The sequence below is a fragment of the Dama dama genome, chromosome 5, assembly GCF_033118175.1.
Source record: "Dama dama isolate Ldn47 chromosome 5, ASM3311817v1, whole genome shotgun sequence".
In the NCBI taxonomy this organism is placed as follows: domain Eukaryota; kingdom Metazoa; phylum Chordata; class Mammalia; order Artiodactyla; family Cervidae; genus Dama; species Dama dama.
Genome location: NC_083685.1, coordinates 56,824,650 through 56,840,904, shown reverse-complemented (window position 1 = coordinate 56,840,904; position 16,255 = coordinate 56,824,650). Strand labels below are relative to the sequence as shown.

Sequence of the window (16,255 nt, the reverse complement as noted above, 5' to 3'; positions counted from 1 at the left end):
TAGTTATAGTATTAATTTTGTGTTTCTTTTTTTTAAAGATTTTTTTAAAAATGTGGACCATTTTGAAAATGTCTTTATTGAATTTTCTATAATACTGCTTCTGTTTTATTTTCTTGCTTTTTAGCTATGAGGCATTTGGGAATCTTAGCTCCCTGACCAGGGATTGAACTTGCACCCATTGCATTGGAAGGCAGTCTTAACCATTGGACCACAAGAGAAATCCCTTGTGTTTCTTACATAGAATAAGTACATTCTAAAGTGTGGGCTGCCCTCACAAAGGGGAGCATGCACTCCAGTTTAAGGAATAAAATAAAGCTGGCCTCCACAACCACTAAAGTCCTTCACGTGGACTCTGACTTCATGTTCACCCCCAATCTATGGCCAGAATATTTCTGTGACTTAAGCCACTGACTGTAAACTCTATGAGGAAAGGAACAATTTTCAATCTCTTTATCACTGTTATTTCTGTTCCTTAGTTCAAATCCAGGACTATAAGGAGGGCTCAATATTTGTTGAATGTTTCAGCCAATGAGTGACTAGGTATGGGGAGTGTGGGTTGAGGGAAGAATGAAATTGAATAATATTTTTGAAATTTCCACAAATTTGGAAAACAGACCTGCACTGTTTTCAGATTTCTTAAGCTTGGCATTACTGACATTTGGTACCAGATATGTCTCTTTTTCTGAGAGGAAAAGGGGGCTGTTCTGAGCATTGTAGGCTATTTAGTAGCATCTCTGGCCTCCACCCACTATGTGTCGGTAGCATGACCTACTCCTTCTAATTTGTGGAAACAAAAATGCTTCTAGACACTGCCAAATGTCCACTGATGGCAAAATCATCCCATTGGGAATCACTGCTTTAGGCTAACAAAATACATTCATGACAAAAACAAAATCATTGGGAATTTTAAAATAAATTAAATTTTAAAAAAATCTGAGAGTAGGGTCTGGGACATGAGTGACGTAAGATTCATATGCAGCAATTATTTAAACAACAACAATGAAATAAAACCTGTTGGGGCCAGATGATCTCATTCATATTAGAGAAACTATAAGCCTGATCTGCCAAAGGTGGGTAGCTGTTCTGTAGCCAGAGTCCCTTTCTTGTCCTCATTAATTCAATGATTCCTGGAATACAATGACTGGCAGGGATCATGACACAGACCTGCAGTGACTTAAGGTGGAACCAAGTCCATATAGGGTTTCAAATTTTTCCTGTATTGCTTTTCTTTTGAAGATGGAGAAACTCTGACCAAGAAAAAAGTTTGACCTGTTTCTAACAAGAAAGAGGAAATCTGGAGGAAAAGGTGAGGTCTCCCAAAAGTGAAGCCTCTGGAGGCCATGAGGTCTAGCTCTGGCTGAGTACCAAATTTATAAGGTCCACTTGGCCCTTTTAACCTTTTTTCAGTTCAGTTCAGTCACTCAGTCATGTCCCACTCTTTGCGATCCCATGGACTGCAGCATGCCAGGCTTCCCTGTCCATCACCAACTCCGGGAGCCTACTCAAACTCATGTTCATCACGTTGGTGATGCCATCCAACCATTTCATCCTCTGTCGTCCTCTTCTCCTCCTGCCTTCAATTTTTCCCAGCATCAGAGTCTTTTCAAATGAGTCAGTTCTTCATATCAGGTGGCCAAAGTATTGGAGTTTCAGCTTCAGCATCAGTCCTTTCAATAAATATTCAGGACTGACTTCCTTTAGGATGGACTGGCTGGATCTCCTTACAGTCCAACGGACTCTCAAGAATCTTCTCCAACCTTTTTTAGTTTCTTATATAAAAAAAGCCCTGACAGTGAAACTTTTCTATATGATACTATTATTGTTGTTTAGTTGCTAAGTTGTGTCCAGTTCTTTGTGATTCCATGGACTGTAGCCTGCCAGGCTCCAGTGTCCATGGAATTCTCCAGGCAAGAATACTGGAGTGGGTTGCCATTTCCTTTTCCAGGGGATCTTTCTGACCCAGTGATTTTATCCCACGTTTCCTGCATTGCAGATGGATTCCTTACCACTGAGCCACCTGAGAAGCCCATATGATACAATACTCACATCATTAAACATGTATCCAACCCATAGGATGTACAACACTAAGTGAAGTGAAAGTGTTAGTTGCTTAGTCGTGTCTGACTCTTTGCAACCCCATGGACTCTAGCCCACCAGGCTCCTCTGTCCGTGGAATTCTTCAGGCAAGAACACTGGAGTAGGTTGCCATTTCCTTCTCCAGGGGATCTTCCTGACCCAGGGGTTGAATCTGGGTCTCCTGCATTGCAGAGAGATTCTTTAATGTAAATTACAGTGTTTGGGTGGTAATGATGTGTCAGTGTAGATTTCTCAATTGTAACAAATGACTACTTGGGTGGGGCATGTTGATAGTGGTCAATGCTTGTGTAGGGGTTATATGGGAAATCTCCTTGCTTTCTGTTGAGTTTTGCTGTGAACTTCAAACTAACCTAAAAACTAGAATGTCTATTAAAAAGAGGGAAGGAGGCACCTGATGCCAGCTACCTAAAAGTGCTGGCTGACAGTTACCAGTAAGAGGATAAGCACAAGGGTCTTGGTCTGCTGCTCTGCACCAAGGTGCTTAATAAAAGTCAGCTTTGCTCTGTAGCCAATAATTTTGGATTTCAGTTTCCTTTCTGCTTTATTAAATCCTCTTCTGCTTGAAATGCTTTCAGAGGGAGGCAGATTGTTCAGCCCTCTACCGCCGGAGGATGTAAGACTCCACAGCACAGGCACTCTGCCACGTGTAAGGTCTGGGGAGCACTCCGCCCTGTGTTTTTACATGGAGGGGCGGGACTCCCCGGGAGGGGTGCCTGAAGGGTCCGGTGGGATTGCGGTGACTCAGTCTGCTCCGACTTCAAACTGCTGCTCGGTGGTGGCATCTGTGCCTTCTGAGCTCCAGGAATGGAATGTGACGGTTTCCTCCACATCCTGAGCCCACCTTAAGTATTCCCTGTCGCCCAGATTTTAAGATCTGCTGAGATGCCAAAAAGGAAATGAACTGTAGACTTGGGCTTTGATGGAGGGGAGATGAAGGGCAGGAGGGATTATAAAAAGAAAAAGTTCGAGAAATACTCACCTTGCACATAATGAACACTCAATAAACATTAAATAGCAATAATAACTTAACTAGTAAATGAATAAATGTGGCCAGATATCCCTTAGTATGAGTAACAGACCACAGACTGAATGAAGCCTTCATCATAGAACTGCTATACAGAATTATACTTCCTTGCATTTTTCAAGTGTATCCCAAATTTCTCATTCTACATACTTCTTTTTTTGGGGGGGGGGGTGGCACTAAGTGGCATATGAGATCTTAGTTCCCCAATCAGGGATTGAACCCACATCCCCCACACTGGAAGTATGGAGTCCTAACCACTAGACTGACAGGGAAGTTCCTCTAGTTAGTGGTCGTTTCTTTATGATTCACTGTAGCAAACAGTCAATCTGAATTCCTTTAATATTTATAATTTTCTTCAAGTAAAAAGGTTAACATTTAGCTCAACTCCTTCCAAATGCCAGAGTCATCTTATATTAAGTGAAGCTATGATAATAAGAACCATAATTTATTTAAAATCTATCAATTGTGTCAGACACGCTAGTGCTTCACTTACAGATTTGTATTTAATCAGTACAGCATCCTTGCAAAGTGGATATTACCATCCTTACTTACTGTATAAGGAAATTAACATTTAGAAGTGTTTAAGACCTGGGTTCAATCCCTGGGTTGGGAAGATCCCCTGGAGGAGGGCATGGCAACCCACCCCATGGACAAAGGAGACTGGCGGGCTACAGTCTATGGGGTTGCAAAGAGTCAGATACAACTTAGTGACTGAACAACAACAGAGACAAAGGTTTATTATTTGTCTGAAGTGTTCAGTTTGAAGTCTTAATCATGACACTAGCCCACAAATGTTTATCTAATAAGAACTGTCCAAAATGTTAAGGTGATTTTTCTCTGTGAATTTGTCCTTTGTCTTGTCTAATCTGCCTTCTCAATCTGCTTCACACGTTAATAGAAGAAAGAGAACAAAATGCTGGGTGACAAGGAAGCAGTGTGATTTTAGCGGCACAGTGTTGGATGAGACTCTCGGCTGCTCTGTGCCTGGAAACTCTCCTTTCCCCACTTTGTGAATCCCTGCTCTGCGGTAAGGCAGGAGAGAGAAGAGGCTTGGATTCTCACCTGCCTGGATCATGGAGGCCGTGGGCAAACACTTCTGGGGGCTGGTTGGTGCTGTTGAAATGCGGGTTGCTCCTGGGTATGGAATAAGGCACGTGGCACATGTCAGTATCCACGTCCAGCCGGAGCACGGAACCTGTGAAGTCGCTGAGGAATCAGAGGACAGCGTAAGGGCTTTCTGTTACATGTTTCACCTACACTAAATGCAGGGAGGTTACTCTATGGCTAAAAAAATAAAATAAAAACCACCTCCCCTCATTTGAGAAAAAATAATTAACGTTCCAAATTCCACGTTGTGGGAAATGAAACCAGAGACTGTTTTGTTTCAGACCAGCACCGAGACACAGACAGCTCGAGGGTGACGGAAGGCTGCGGCATCGGTGGGGTGCTGCGTTTGGCATCCAGCCTCTAAAATGTTTTTTTTTTTTCTCCCAATCCACATGTTTAACGTCCCCTGAGAAGTTCCACTGAACGACGTCAGTCCATTAGATAGTGTGGAAGGTAGCTGTTGTAGAACCCCCATGGGAGGAACTGGTGTAAGGACATCTCAGAAGAGCGACTTCTAAAACTACTACATCAGCAGATTTATTGGATTCCCTTCATGTTATAAAAGCAGATGCTGATAATAACAGTTAAATAATTTAACCAAGGTGATCTAATTCAGTTTTTAATTCACTTAAAACACTTTACCATCAAGGGGCACCTGCTTTTCTGTTTTGTTTTTTACCTTAATCCGTCCATTTCTTCCATATCATCCAACGTGATCATCCCATCACCGAGGATGATGTACAGAAAGCCGTCAGGACCGAAGAGCAACTGTCCTCCCAGGTGCTTTCTATGAAGTTCAGCGACTTCAAGAAATACTCTGGCCGTTCGTAGATCAACTTGATGGGGGTTTTTCCTATGTGGTGGGGACGAAAGAAATCATGATTGTGAAATTCGTCAGGTGAACCCAGAGAAAGCAAATAGGATACCAATAGGGAAGCACACACGTGGTATGTAAATAAGTAAACATACTGAAGGTATGTGTATAAAAATTGCTGAAAAATTACGTTAGTTTCTAGGTTTCCCAAGTGGCATTTGAGAGGAAAGAGAATTGTGGAAAATGCCAAAGCTACCATTTTTCGCAATTTTCCTTAAAGACACAATTGGGATGTTCAGCCAGATGGAGACTGAGGTTTAATTATTGCCACCTGATGGTAAATTATTTGTAACTTCTAAACAAAAAATTACAAAGACACAGTGAGAAAAATAACAGCAACCATTTTTTAAATGATACCTGGATACTGTGTATTCCACAACTCTAAGAATATGATCATGAGGCCCCATAGCCCACCGTTCTTGGTTGGTGGTATAAGACACATATAGCTTTCCATTTTTCTTGTAATTGGGATGGAATGCAAGGCTTAGCAGTCCTCTTTCATCTCCTCCCTGCAGTCAAATGAAAAACACAAAGAATTGTGAAGTTAATTATGTTCTTTATTGTGTTTCGACTGGAACCCCCAAAAGAGTCCCTTTCTTCTTCCTGGATAACCTTTGTCCAAACTCTTTTCTTTCCTTCGTTGCCTACTGCACACAAAAAAGATTATAAAACATTTCACTTTGCAGAACTCTCTAAAGGTTAGAAACAAGACAGTTGTCTTGTGTGGTTATCTACGCACAAGACGCTTACACCACTTTTGTGAAGTGATTTGTGTATGTAATCTGGGGAAGCCAGGAAGACAAGTTGAAGTGCTGTGAAGAATTCTCTGCTGGGTTACTAGGCTGCTTGTAGTTCACAGAAGACAAATAAAAAGGTTCATAATCAGCAGTCACTTCTAATCCAAGTCTCCCAAACCTAAAACACAGTGCGGGCTGCCAACTCCCACTGTCTTGGCAATCTATTTAGAAAACAGTTAAATTGCTTGTGTAATATGTAAACCTTTGTTTTACCCTGGAGGCATCTACATCAGTTGTCACAACCATGGTGGTCTGTTCGTCATAGCTAGGTAATAAGCAGCCTTGGCCTAGAAATGAGGTATTTTTACATAGATCCTTTTGCTGCCTCGAATTTTTTCTTTATAGAAAGATGGAGAAATGAGAGGAGAGCTAAAAGCCAGGGCTAGGGTGGGGGTGGGAAAAATCCTAGAGAGGAACGGGGACACTAGGAAATAAAAGAAAAATCCCAAACAACTTTCTTTTGTTATTATATGTATGTCAAGAATTGTATACATTAGGCATGCCAAATGCTGTAACAATTAAAACATCATCGTGTGCTTAAATAGAAAGGCATTTTATCTTTATTTTCTGCTAATTCAGCTTGATGAAACTCAATATGGTCTTAGCATTTGTTTTATCCCACAAGTAGTCTAGGAATTTCTATAATGAAATCAAAGTATCTAAAATTATCAAGATCAGATACTTCAAGTTCACATCCTGGTAAGCTAGTAAGCACTTTGTCTGTAGTCTGTTGAGTTATGTACAATGGCAAAAAATGTGACCAAAACTGCCCTTAGGACATCACCTTATCCATGCTATTTCATTAAACAGCACATCTCTTAGGGTGAAAAGCTGCAAGCTACTCCTTAGACGTGTCAGAGGAGCAAAAAAATCTCTAATACTGCAATTTCTTCATTGGGTTATGCTCCATCATTCTCCTGCCTTTGTTCCCCAGAATAGCTTGTGTTACTAGAAATGTATGATAGTGTGTGCAGTTTGTATGCTACATGGACTTGTGAATTTTAAGTTCTAGGCATAAATGTTTACTTTTAATAAACATTGTTTATTTCCTGGATTAGAGAAAAACTGCTTTCATATGTATGCCATCCAAAGCAGAAATATCCAAACTTTAAGTGTGTGTAAGTAATAAAGTGGGTGCAAATATCCCAGAACTACTAAGTTATTATTCAAAAGGCCAGCCTCTTCATTTGCATATCACAATATGATTAATTTTAACAATGAGAACTATCTCACTGGAAGGGTAAGTCTTTATGACTTTATGAATGAGCCTGTTTTTTTGGATTATCTTATTACGATGATTTTAATATTGACTCATCTTTCTTCTTACATCTTTATTAAACAGATAGCTCTTGCCTTTCTTATGAGACATTGAAAACAGAGATGTGTAACTAATATTTGATTATAGAAAAACCAGTGCACATCTAAACCTCCCTTACGGCTGTAGAAGGAGGCCTAGGGGTGGGATTTAGTTTGTAATTAATTCCTCTTCCGGATACATCCCCCTCTAAGGCTGTGAATGCAGGTTAAGTACTGCATGCCCACTTCACAAATGTTTGCGTTCCACTAGAAGAAGATTTTGTTGAATGTAGTTCTTTTGTAATCTTTAATCAAATCATCTGAAAGACAATTTGAGCTGGCTAGCAACATGGTTTAAAACTGCTGGTTGCTTTTTGGGAATTAGGTGTAGAATTCATGCACGGTAGAGAGACAGATGGAAAGAGAGATTTAAATAAATCCACAAGTGATAGAAGACGGTTGTTTACCTTAGAGATTGACGTATCTCACGAATGAATTTGGAGTTGGGGGGGGCATCACTGATTTTTATTAAAGGGCCAAATATGAAAACAGAATGAGACATCTGAATGACAAGTAAATAAATCAAGAAAGTCATTTCAAAAATGTCCTGAATTTTTCAGGTTATAGGATTTACATTTGTTTAGGTGGTACTAGTGGTAAAGAACTCTCCTGCCAATGCAGGAAACATAAGAGATGCAGGTTTGATCCCTGGGTCAGGAAGATCCCTGGAGGAGGGCATGGCAACCCACTCCAGTATTCTTGCCTGGAGAATCCCATGGACAGAGGAGCCTGGAGGGCTACAATCCATAGGTCGCATGGAGTTGGACACAACTGAAGCTATTTAGCACACACACAATAGTTACACACGATTTCACTTTTCTAAAGTCAATTTCCAGGTGAAAAGTAGTGTTCTGGGTGGTTTAGAAACAGGACTAATGACTCAAGTCATTTCAGAGAAATATTCACTTTCATAATTATAGTGATGAAAAAATTTAATATACTGTGTAAACAACCTAGGGTGTCTCTCAAAACTAGCTTTTTAAATTATATCATATAACACAATTCAAAGATTGGGAAGGAAGGATATTTGACTCCTGTCGGTATTTTAAAGTATTGGTAGGCTCACATTTAGCTTGAATTAGCCTGCAGAGGTATGCTGTCCATTTAAAGTATGTTACAAATCATAAGAATGGAGAAGTATGTCAACTGGGTACGAAGTTTTAACTTTGGACCAGGGTCAGAGACTATAATGCCAGAACCACCATGAGATTTTTGAGGCTTCCAGACCTTCTGTGGTTGCCAGAAGGTTCATCAGCGCATTGCCACCTGAGAGCCTGAGTGTTGACCCCTGGCGCCAGGATTGAAAAAACGGCCCAGCTCTCGCAGGCTCATTAGAAAGCCCTGTGTCAATGTTACCGTCTTCTTACTCTTTCCCATTCTTTCCCTTCATTATGTGTAGTTTTATGGGATTAAAAACCAAGCACTCCTCTCAGAAATATCAAATTATAGCACTGTTTCTGCTGAGCATCTGGGGCGAATGAACCTCTAGTGATTAATTAGTTCAACCAAAGTTATCTTAAAAGGGAGACAAACATAGTCCTAGATGGCAAGCGGAAGCTCCGCGGTGCAGGGAGCCACACCTTTCCAATGACACTGACTTCTGACATCATACTTGTGAAAACTGTTAACCTAATGTCCAAAATGTTTACCCTGAGTGATGTGAGAAAGAGTAATGTGTCCAAATATTCACATTATACTTTGTACTTTATTACTCAAACCAAATGCTTTGTGTATTTGCTGCTGGGAGTGACCTCCACCGCCTGAACCAAACAGGCAAAAAGTAGTTTACAACAACACTTAAGAGTTTCCTCTATTTGGATAATGCTTTTTTTCTTTTTTTTCAAGTTCACCGACGGAAGCTTCAACAGAATATCATTACAGGCTACCATGAGCCCCTTTCTTCCCCGTGCTCAGGCCTCTCAATATCACATCAACTTCTGGACAGTCTCTCACCAAGCACCAAAATCAGGCACTTGCATGATTTGAAAATAATGTCCCTATACACTTTGAAACCTTGAGATCAACCCATGTTTCAGAGTGCATCATAAAACCTTCTTTAGGAACTTTTGTTAAGTAGTTAACCACCATTGTAATCATCGTCCAGCTCTCAGGAACAATTTCACAGGGTCAGCAGAAAAGAGACAAAGCCCATAAACAAAGGGTATTGATGACTTTCATGTAAGTACAAGATGAGATCTAGTCCTACAGTTTTGAGATAAACTCTTCCCTGGTGAACACACCACAGTTCTAACCAAAGGACTACGAATATTCCTCTTTGAAGAAGAGGAAGCAGCTGTTGAAAAAGACAGGGACTCATGAGATGATTCTAACAGGAAGTATGTTTTACTTTTTTAATAGAAATTGTGGGGCATGGCCTTTCATTATGGTATTTTAAAGAAAACATTCCAATGTTTTCATATTTCAATGTGGCTAAAGTTTTTTTCTAAATTTTTTCTGATTTCTGCCTGCTTTAAAACTGGCCTTAATATTTTCTGCCTGGCAGCTGACTTGTGTGTTTTAGGAAACAGGGCTGGGCTGCGCTGAGCTGGGAGCATCATTTCTCAATTTTGCAGTTCGCTTACTGACCCTCTGGCAAGGGGCTGGCTTCACGTTCAGTGACCTATAGAACAACCCTATGGTATAGAGAAAGCAAGGAAGTGTCAAGTAAATAAGGCACTCCCTGTTACTGTCTTCTCGAACAAAAAGCGCATTTAACACTCACTCAGCAAATATTTATTGAATATCTACTGCATGTTAGGCATTATACTTGGCACCAGGGGTGAGATAATCAACAAGAACCAATCCTTGTCTTCCAGGTGCTTATCCAGGAAGCAGGTAACAAAGTTTTCAGTTGTTATTTCCCCTATAACTTCTTTTTTATGATGCTAATTTGAGATGCAGGGCAGTTAATGCTACACTATTAGAAATATGCATGGCTGCAACCAAGCAATAAAGAGAGTAAATACCTATTCTGGGTAACTTCTGACACGAAGTTTAATTAGCATATTAGTTAGTTTAATTAGCATATTTTCAATGAGATTTCTCCACTCTAAAACGTGGTAAAAAAAAGAAAAAACCCAGGTTTTATGACAGATAAATTACATGAAGATTAGGCAGAGTGTCTGCAAATAGTAAAACCATCTTCTAAATTTATCTTACATCTGTTACCCAGAAAAATACGTATGAATGAAGACCTCTGGTAGAACTTTTGTTCTCTTAGTAATGAAGAAGTTTCTAGGAATTAACATAAGAACAGACTGGTGGCACTTAAAATTCTCTATAAAATATATACTTTTATTAAAAGGCAAGTCACACATTACCTTTATTAATTGTCTTAATGTCTATGTTTTAATGGCACATTATCAGGAAAGGAACAAGAGAACTTGGAGACCAATGTGAGCCCCTCCCCATACAAGCCTGTGCTTCTTAGACTGGAGCCTTTTGCTATTAAGAAATGACAAGCAGGTTTATTTGAGAATCGTTCATTCAAATACAATACCAGGTTTCTATTACTGCTGTAAAAAATCAGCATAAACTTAGTGGCTCAAAACAATATAATTGGATTATCTTAAAATTAGTAAGTTAGAATCTAACACAGGTCTCACTGGGCTAAAGAATTGTGTTTTCAGAACCATGGTCCTTTCTAGAAGCTCTTAGAGAAGTCATTTCTTGTTCCAACTTCTAGAAGCCCCTGGCATTCCTTGGATGCTGCTGCCTTCCTTCCATCTTCAAAGTCAATAACAGCAGGGGTGAATTCTCATCGCTCCCACTCTGACCTTCTCTGTGCCCTCTCTACTTTTAAGGATTTGCGATGACACTGAACCCACGTGGATAATTCAGTATAATCTTAATTCCATTGCAACCTCAATTCCCCTTTGCCAATTAGGATGAGGAAGTTTTGGTGGGGGGAGCTTCCCCAGTGGCTCAGATGATAAAGAAATGGCCTGCAATGCAGGAGCCCCAGGTTTGAGTCCTGGTTTGGGAAGATCTCCTGGAGAAGGGAATGGCTACCCACTCCAGTATTCTTGCCTGGAGAATTCAATGGACAGAGGAACCTGGCGGGCTACAGTCCATGGGGTTGCAAAGAGTCAGACATAACTGAGTGACTTGCACTCACTAATATCTTTTGGGGAAGGGCATTTTCTGTGCACTACACTATTTTAATCTGTTTTTTAAAAAGGATCCAAAGCACTGATGACTTGAGCCATCTTGGCTGTACTCTGAAGGAGAGGATGAATGAAGCTCACTAATACATTCACAAGGAAATATCTAAGGAGACGATGCTTGGTGCTGGAGAAGACTCTTGAGAGTCCCTTGGACAACAAGGAGATCAAACCAGTGGATCATAAAAGAAATCAACCCTGAATACTCATTGGAAGGACTGAAGCTGAAACTGAAACTCCAGTACTTTGACCACTTGATGTGAAGACCCAACTCACTGGGAAAGACCCTGATGGAGGGAAAGATTGAAGGCAGGAGGACAAAGGGATGACAGAGGATGAGATGGCTAGATAGCATACCAATTCAATGGACATGAACTTGGGCAATCTCCGGGAGATAGCGAGAGACAGGGAAGCCTGGCATGCTGCAGTTCACAGGTTCACAAAGACGTGACTTAGGGACTGAACAAAAACAACAGCAATGACCTAAGGAGAGCACTGTCACGGCCAGCACTCTGAGCCGTCAGTGTCACAAGAACAACCAACACCCTTCAAAGTGAAGTGAAAGCACTTTTCAGAATGGAGGAGGAGAAAGTGGAGACCATCTATATGTGGGCACAGATGAACTCAGTCAAGAGCAGAACTCCTGTGTTAATCACAGGATGCAAAGAAGGTAAAATCAATGTAGGCAAAAACCATTTCCAAGCACTAGAGGACTTTAATCTCATTAAAACTTTATGTTGGCTTGTTCATAAGTTTTGAAAAGCACTGTATTCATTTCTCCACAACTCCTGGAAAAGATGAGAAGCATTGCTCTTCAACAGTTCCAAAAGTCTAATTTGGTCTCAGAAGAGGAGTCAATCTCCTGAAGAACCCAGAGGGCTTATGGGAGGGGCTGCATGATGTTATAGCACAGAATGATGTGGGCTGTTGTATAATATAATGAAGAATGTACTTGATTTTTTGGCCCTGTTTCTTGGCACAGAGCTCTTAAAACCATTGGAATTTCCTGAGTGATAGGAGCGTCTTTTGTTCTTCATTAGCCTTACCTGAGTTTATGCTAACAAAGTGACTTTTGGTATTTCCCCTATCCCCCATAGGTTCAGGGCTTCCCTGGTGGCTCAGTAGTAAAGAATCCACCTGTAATGCAGGAGATGCGGGTTTGATCCCTGGGTCAGGAAAATCCCCTGGAGAAGGAAATGGCAACCCACTCCAGTGTTTTTGCCTGGGAAATTTCATGGACAGATGAGCTGGGAAGGCTACAGTCCATGGGGTTGCAAAGAGTCAGACACAACTGAACAACTAAACAACAATCACAACAATAGGTAGCTTTAGGATGGAGACTGGTAGCCAGAGGAGCCAAAAGATGTAATTGGGGGATTAGAAGTTTCAGTCCCACCCACCAACCTCCAGGGAGGGGAGAGGGACTGGAGGTTGAGTTCAGTCACCAATGGTCATGACTTCATCAATCAGTGAAGCCTCCCTAAAACCTTAAGTGGAGGAGTCTGGAGAGCTCCCAGGTGGGTCAACATTTGAGGCACTAGAGGGTGGTGCCCCTGGAGAAGGCATGGGAGCTCTATGTCCCCCTAACTTCTATACCTTGTCCTACACTCCCTTGTAACTAACTGCTCCTGAGTTATAGCTTTTATAACAAACCTGTGGTGAAAAGTGAAAGTATTAGTCGCTCAGTCGTGTCTGACTGTTTGCGACTCCGTGGTCTTATATATAGCCTGCCAGGCTCCTCTGTTCATGGAATTCTCCAGGCTAAAATACTGGAATGGGTTGCCATTTCCTGCTCCAGGGGATCTTCCCAACCCAGGGATCAAACTCAGGCCTCCCACACTTCAGGCAGATTCTTTACCATCTGAGCCACTGGGAAAGCCCAACAAACCTGTTATAGTAAGTAAGGCAACTTCCTGAGTTCTGTGAGTTGCTCATGGGAACCCCTGAATATGTAGTCAGCTGGGCAGAAATGTGGGTAGTGTGGGGACCCATTTATAGCTGGTGTCTGTAGCGGAGGCAGTCTTGTAGGATTGAACCCTTAGTCTGCAGGGCCTGGGTGAACTCTGGATAGTTAGTGTCAGAAATGAATTGTTGAACACCCAGTGAGTGCTGGAGGATTGGTTGATGTGAGAAAACCACGCCCCCCACCAGACCAAAAAAAACCACCTGTCATTTGGTCTCAGAAAACATTCCAGAAAAAACCTGAGAGGTTCTTTAGCTCTGGGATCTAATGCCTGATGATCTGAGGTGGAGCTGATGTAATAGAAATAGAAATAAAGTGCACAATAAATGTAATGAACTTGAATTATCCAGAAACCATCCACCCACCCTGTCCAAGGAAAAACTGTCTTCCACGAAACCAGTCCCTGGTACCCAGAAGGTTGGGGACCGCTGTTCTATACCTCGTATCCTCTTTCTAGGAAGGAGTTCATGGTCAACTCTATCGAAGAAGTTTAAGTTATACTTGGAATGATTTGGTAGTCTTCCTGTTAAACAAATTTTATTTTGGAAATGGACCTTTTTTTTTTTTTGGAATATCTTGCGCCATTTTATTACTCACTCTTCTGGCTTTTCTTACTTTCACTGTTCTCTGAGCATGAAACCACAATATACTGAGGACCTATCACTTATAGTACTAATTCTCCCCTTTTCTTTAAAATTTCCTCAATTTTTCCAGATTAGGCTTTTCTTTTAAACAAGTTTGTCTGAAACTTATTCCAAGTTTCCTGATAATGAATGCTCTTCACGGCACTGTCTTATCTCCTTAAGGCCTCTGCTATGCTTAATTGCATTTACCCTCTGTTCCAGTGCTTTAAAAAAGTATTTACAGTTTTCAAATGCTGGCAGGACCCATGCTCGCCTAGACCACACTCTGACAAAGAGGTCTGTCCTGCTTCATATGAAGTTGGAGAACTGCTAGGAGATACCCCAGTAAGTCAGAGCTTTTAGGAAGTGTTTTATGGGGTATATAATTTCTGGTATGGAGCAATTAGGCCACGTCAAATGTACGTTTAGGGTTGTACATTTTATCTTCTGGTGGTAGCAAATGCAAAAACAGACGAGAAAAGCACAAATGAGAGGACAAAAGATATTTGGGATGGAGACTAGCTACCTCAAAGTCACAGTACCCTCTTCCATGATTCTCTTTGCCACTCTTTTCAAGCATAAACAAAATAAATCAGCCACACTGGGTTTAAGTGATGACCTGCATGGAGGCAAGATACCAGAAGTGATTATTTTCTAGAATTTACAGCTTTCCAGCTGCTTCTTATTCCATGTACTAATATTCTTTTGACATCTTATGCCTATGGGGAAGAAAGTATACACATATTCATTTATATAGGTAAAAACTGTCATGATCACAATAATTTACATCTGAGTGTACATGATATATTTTATACTTTATTTTAAGCTTTCTAAGTTTATTTTAAACTTTAAATTGTGGATGGAACCAACTTTCCATCTGAACTGTGATATCTGGTACAGGATGGCACATTAGAGTGGATTGACTTGTTCCTTTTATGCTATCCAGGCAGCAGTTAGTTGCTGCAGAACCTTTAATATATGCTGCTCAAGGAATCCAATATGGTGTCAGGGAATGGCTTGGATACTACGTACTATTGAGCTCAAAATGTGTCAAGTACTATTAATAATAATATCTGTCATACTCCAGAGTTCAGTTCTCTGAAATGTCTTCTCTAAAAGAAAAAAAGAATGCTTCAATAAAACTAAATTGTGTGGAACATCTATTTGAAATAATGACAAAATACTAAAGCTACAAAAAGTATAAACTCTTTTTAAAAACAGAATCCTAGCATTAAACACTTTTTTGAAGAAGGAAATGTATAGAGATATTGGCAACACTTTTAGAAAAAATTCCTATGTTATATGTTTAGGGTACCCAAAAATAAATTGACAGAAGTTTTGACAAAAACCACAAGGACATTCACGGAATTAAAAATGAATAGGGAATTCCCTAATTGTCCAGTGGTTAGAACTCTGCACTTTTCACTGCCGGGGCCCCAGGTTCATACCTGGTAGAGAACTAAGATCTCACAAGCAGAGAGGTGTGGCCAGAACAAAACCAAAAACAAACAAAATGAATAAAAATGATCATCAGAAAAGACTGTAAATACATTAAACTCTTCTGTTATAACCTATGGGTTTAATACTTGTTGGGCCTTAGATTTTTAAAAGTACACATTTCATGTATAACATAGGATATTCAAATATATAATATATATATTAATATATAACTGAATCACTTTCTGTATACATGAAACTAACATAATATTGTGAACCAACTTCACTTCAAATAGATAAATAAAAATTAAAAAGACACATTTCTAGATTGAACTGAAAATGAGTAAAACATTGGACAGCTACATTTTTGGACATAGCAAAATATCAGATATGTAAACTAGGAACTAGACCAATTCTCCACTAGACTGCAAGGTTCTTAAAGGCAGGGGCCTCATCTTGGTATTTCTAGTGTCTTACAAAGTAAGACCAAGTGTCTTACAGCGGAAGCCTTGTCATGAACGGTAGCATGCACTGAACACTGTGCGCCAGAGACCATGCTAAGTAATTTGTAAGCATTATCTAATTAAAACTTTATAAAAACTCTAAAGTTTAATACTATTTTATTATTGTCTTTACTTTATGGATAGAGGCACAGAGACGTAGAGGATTTGAGTAACTTGGCCCAAATGTACAACTACAAGAGGCAAAAGAGAGATTACCCGGCTGGAGGAGAAATAATGTAAACTGTTATGTTCCACCACCTCACCAAATATTCCCTAAATGAAGACAGAAACAAACACAAAATAGATTGTAT

The 16,255-nt window shown here is 40.3% G+C and overlaps 1 protein-coding gene across 3 annotated transcripts in view; it reads right to left on the bottom strand.

Moving 5' to 3' along the window:
• Positions 1 to 16,255, bottom strand: part of HHIP (hedgehog interacting protein) — a 109,514-nt gene that overhangs the window by 39,194 nt on the left and 54,065 nt on the right. For all 3 annotated transcript variants that reach the window (XM_061142417.1, XM_061142418.1, XM_061142416.1), the window contains exons 5-7: positions 5,460 to 5,611; positions 4,908 to 5,081; positions 4,184 to 4,327 (exon numbers count right to left, since the gene is read on the bottom strand). In XM_061142417.1, coding sequence (XP_060998400.1) covers positions 4,184 to 4,327; positions 4,908 to 5,081; positions 5,460 to 5,611 — 470 coding nt within the window. The remainder of the gene's footprint in view (positions 1 to 4,183; positions 4,328 to 4,907; positions 5,082 to 5,459; positions 5,612 to 16,255) is intronic.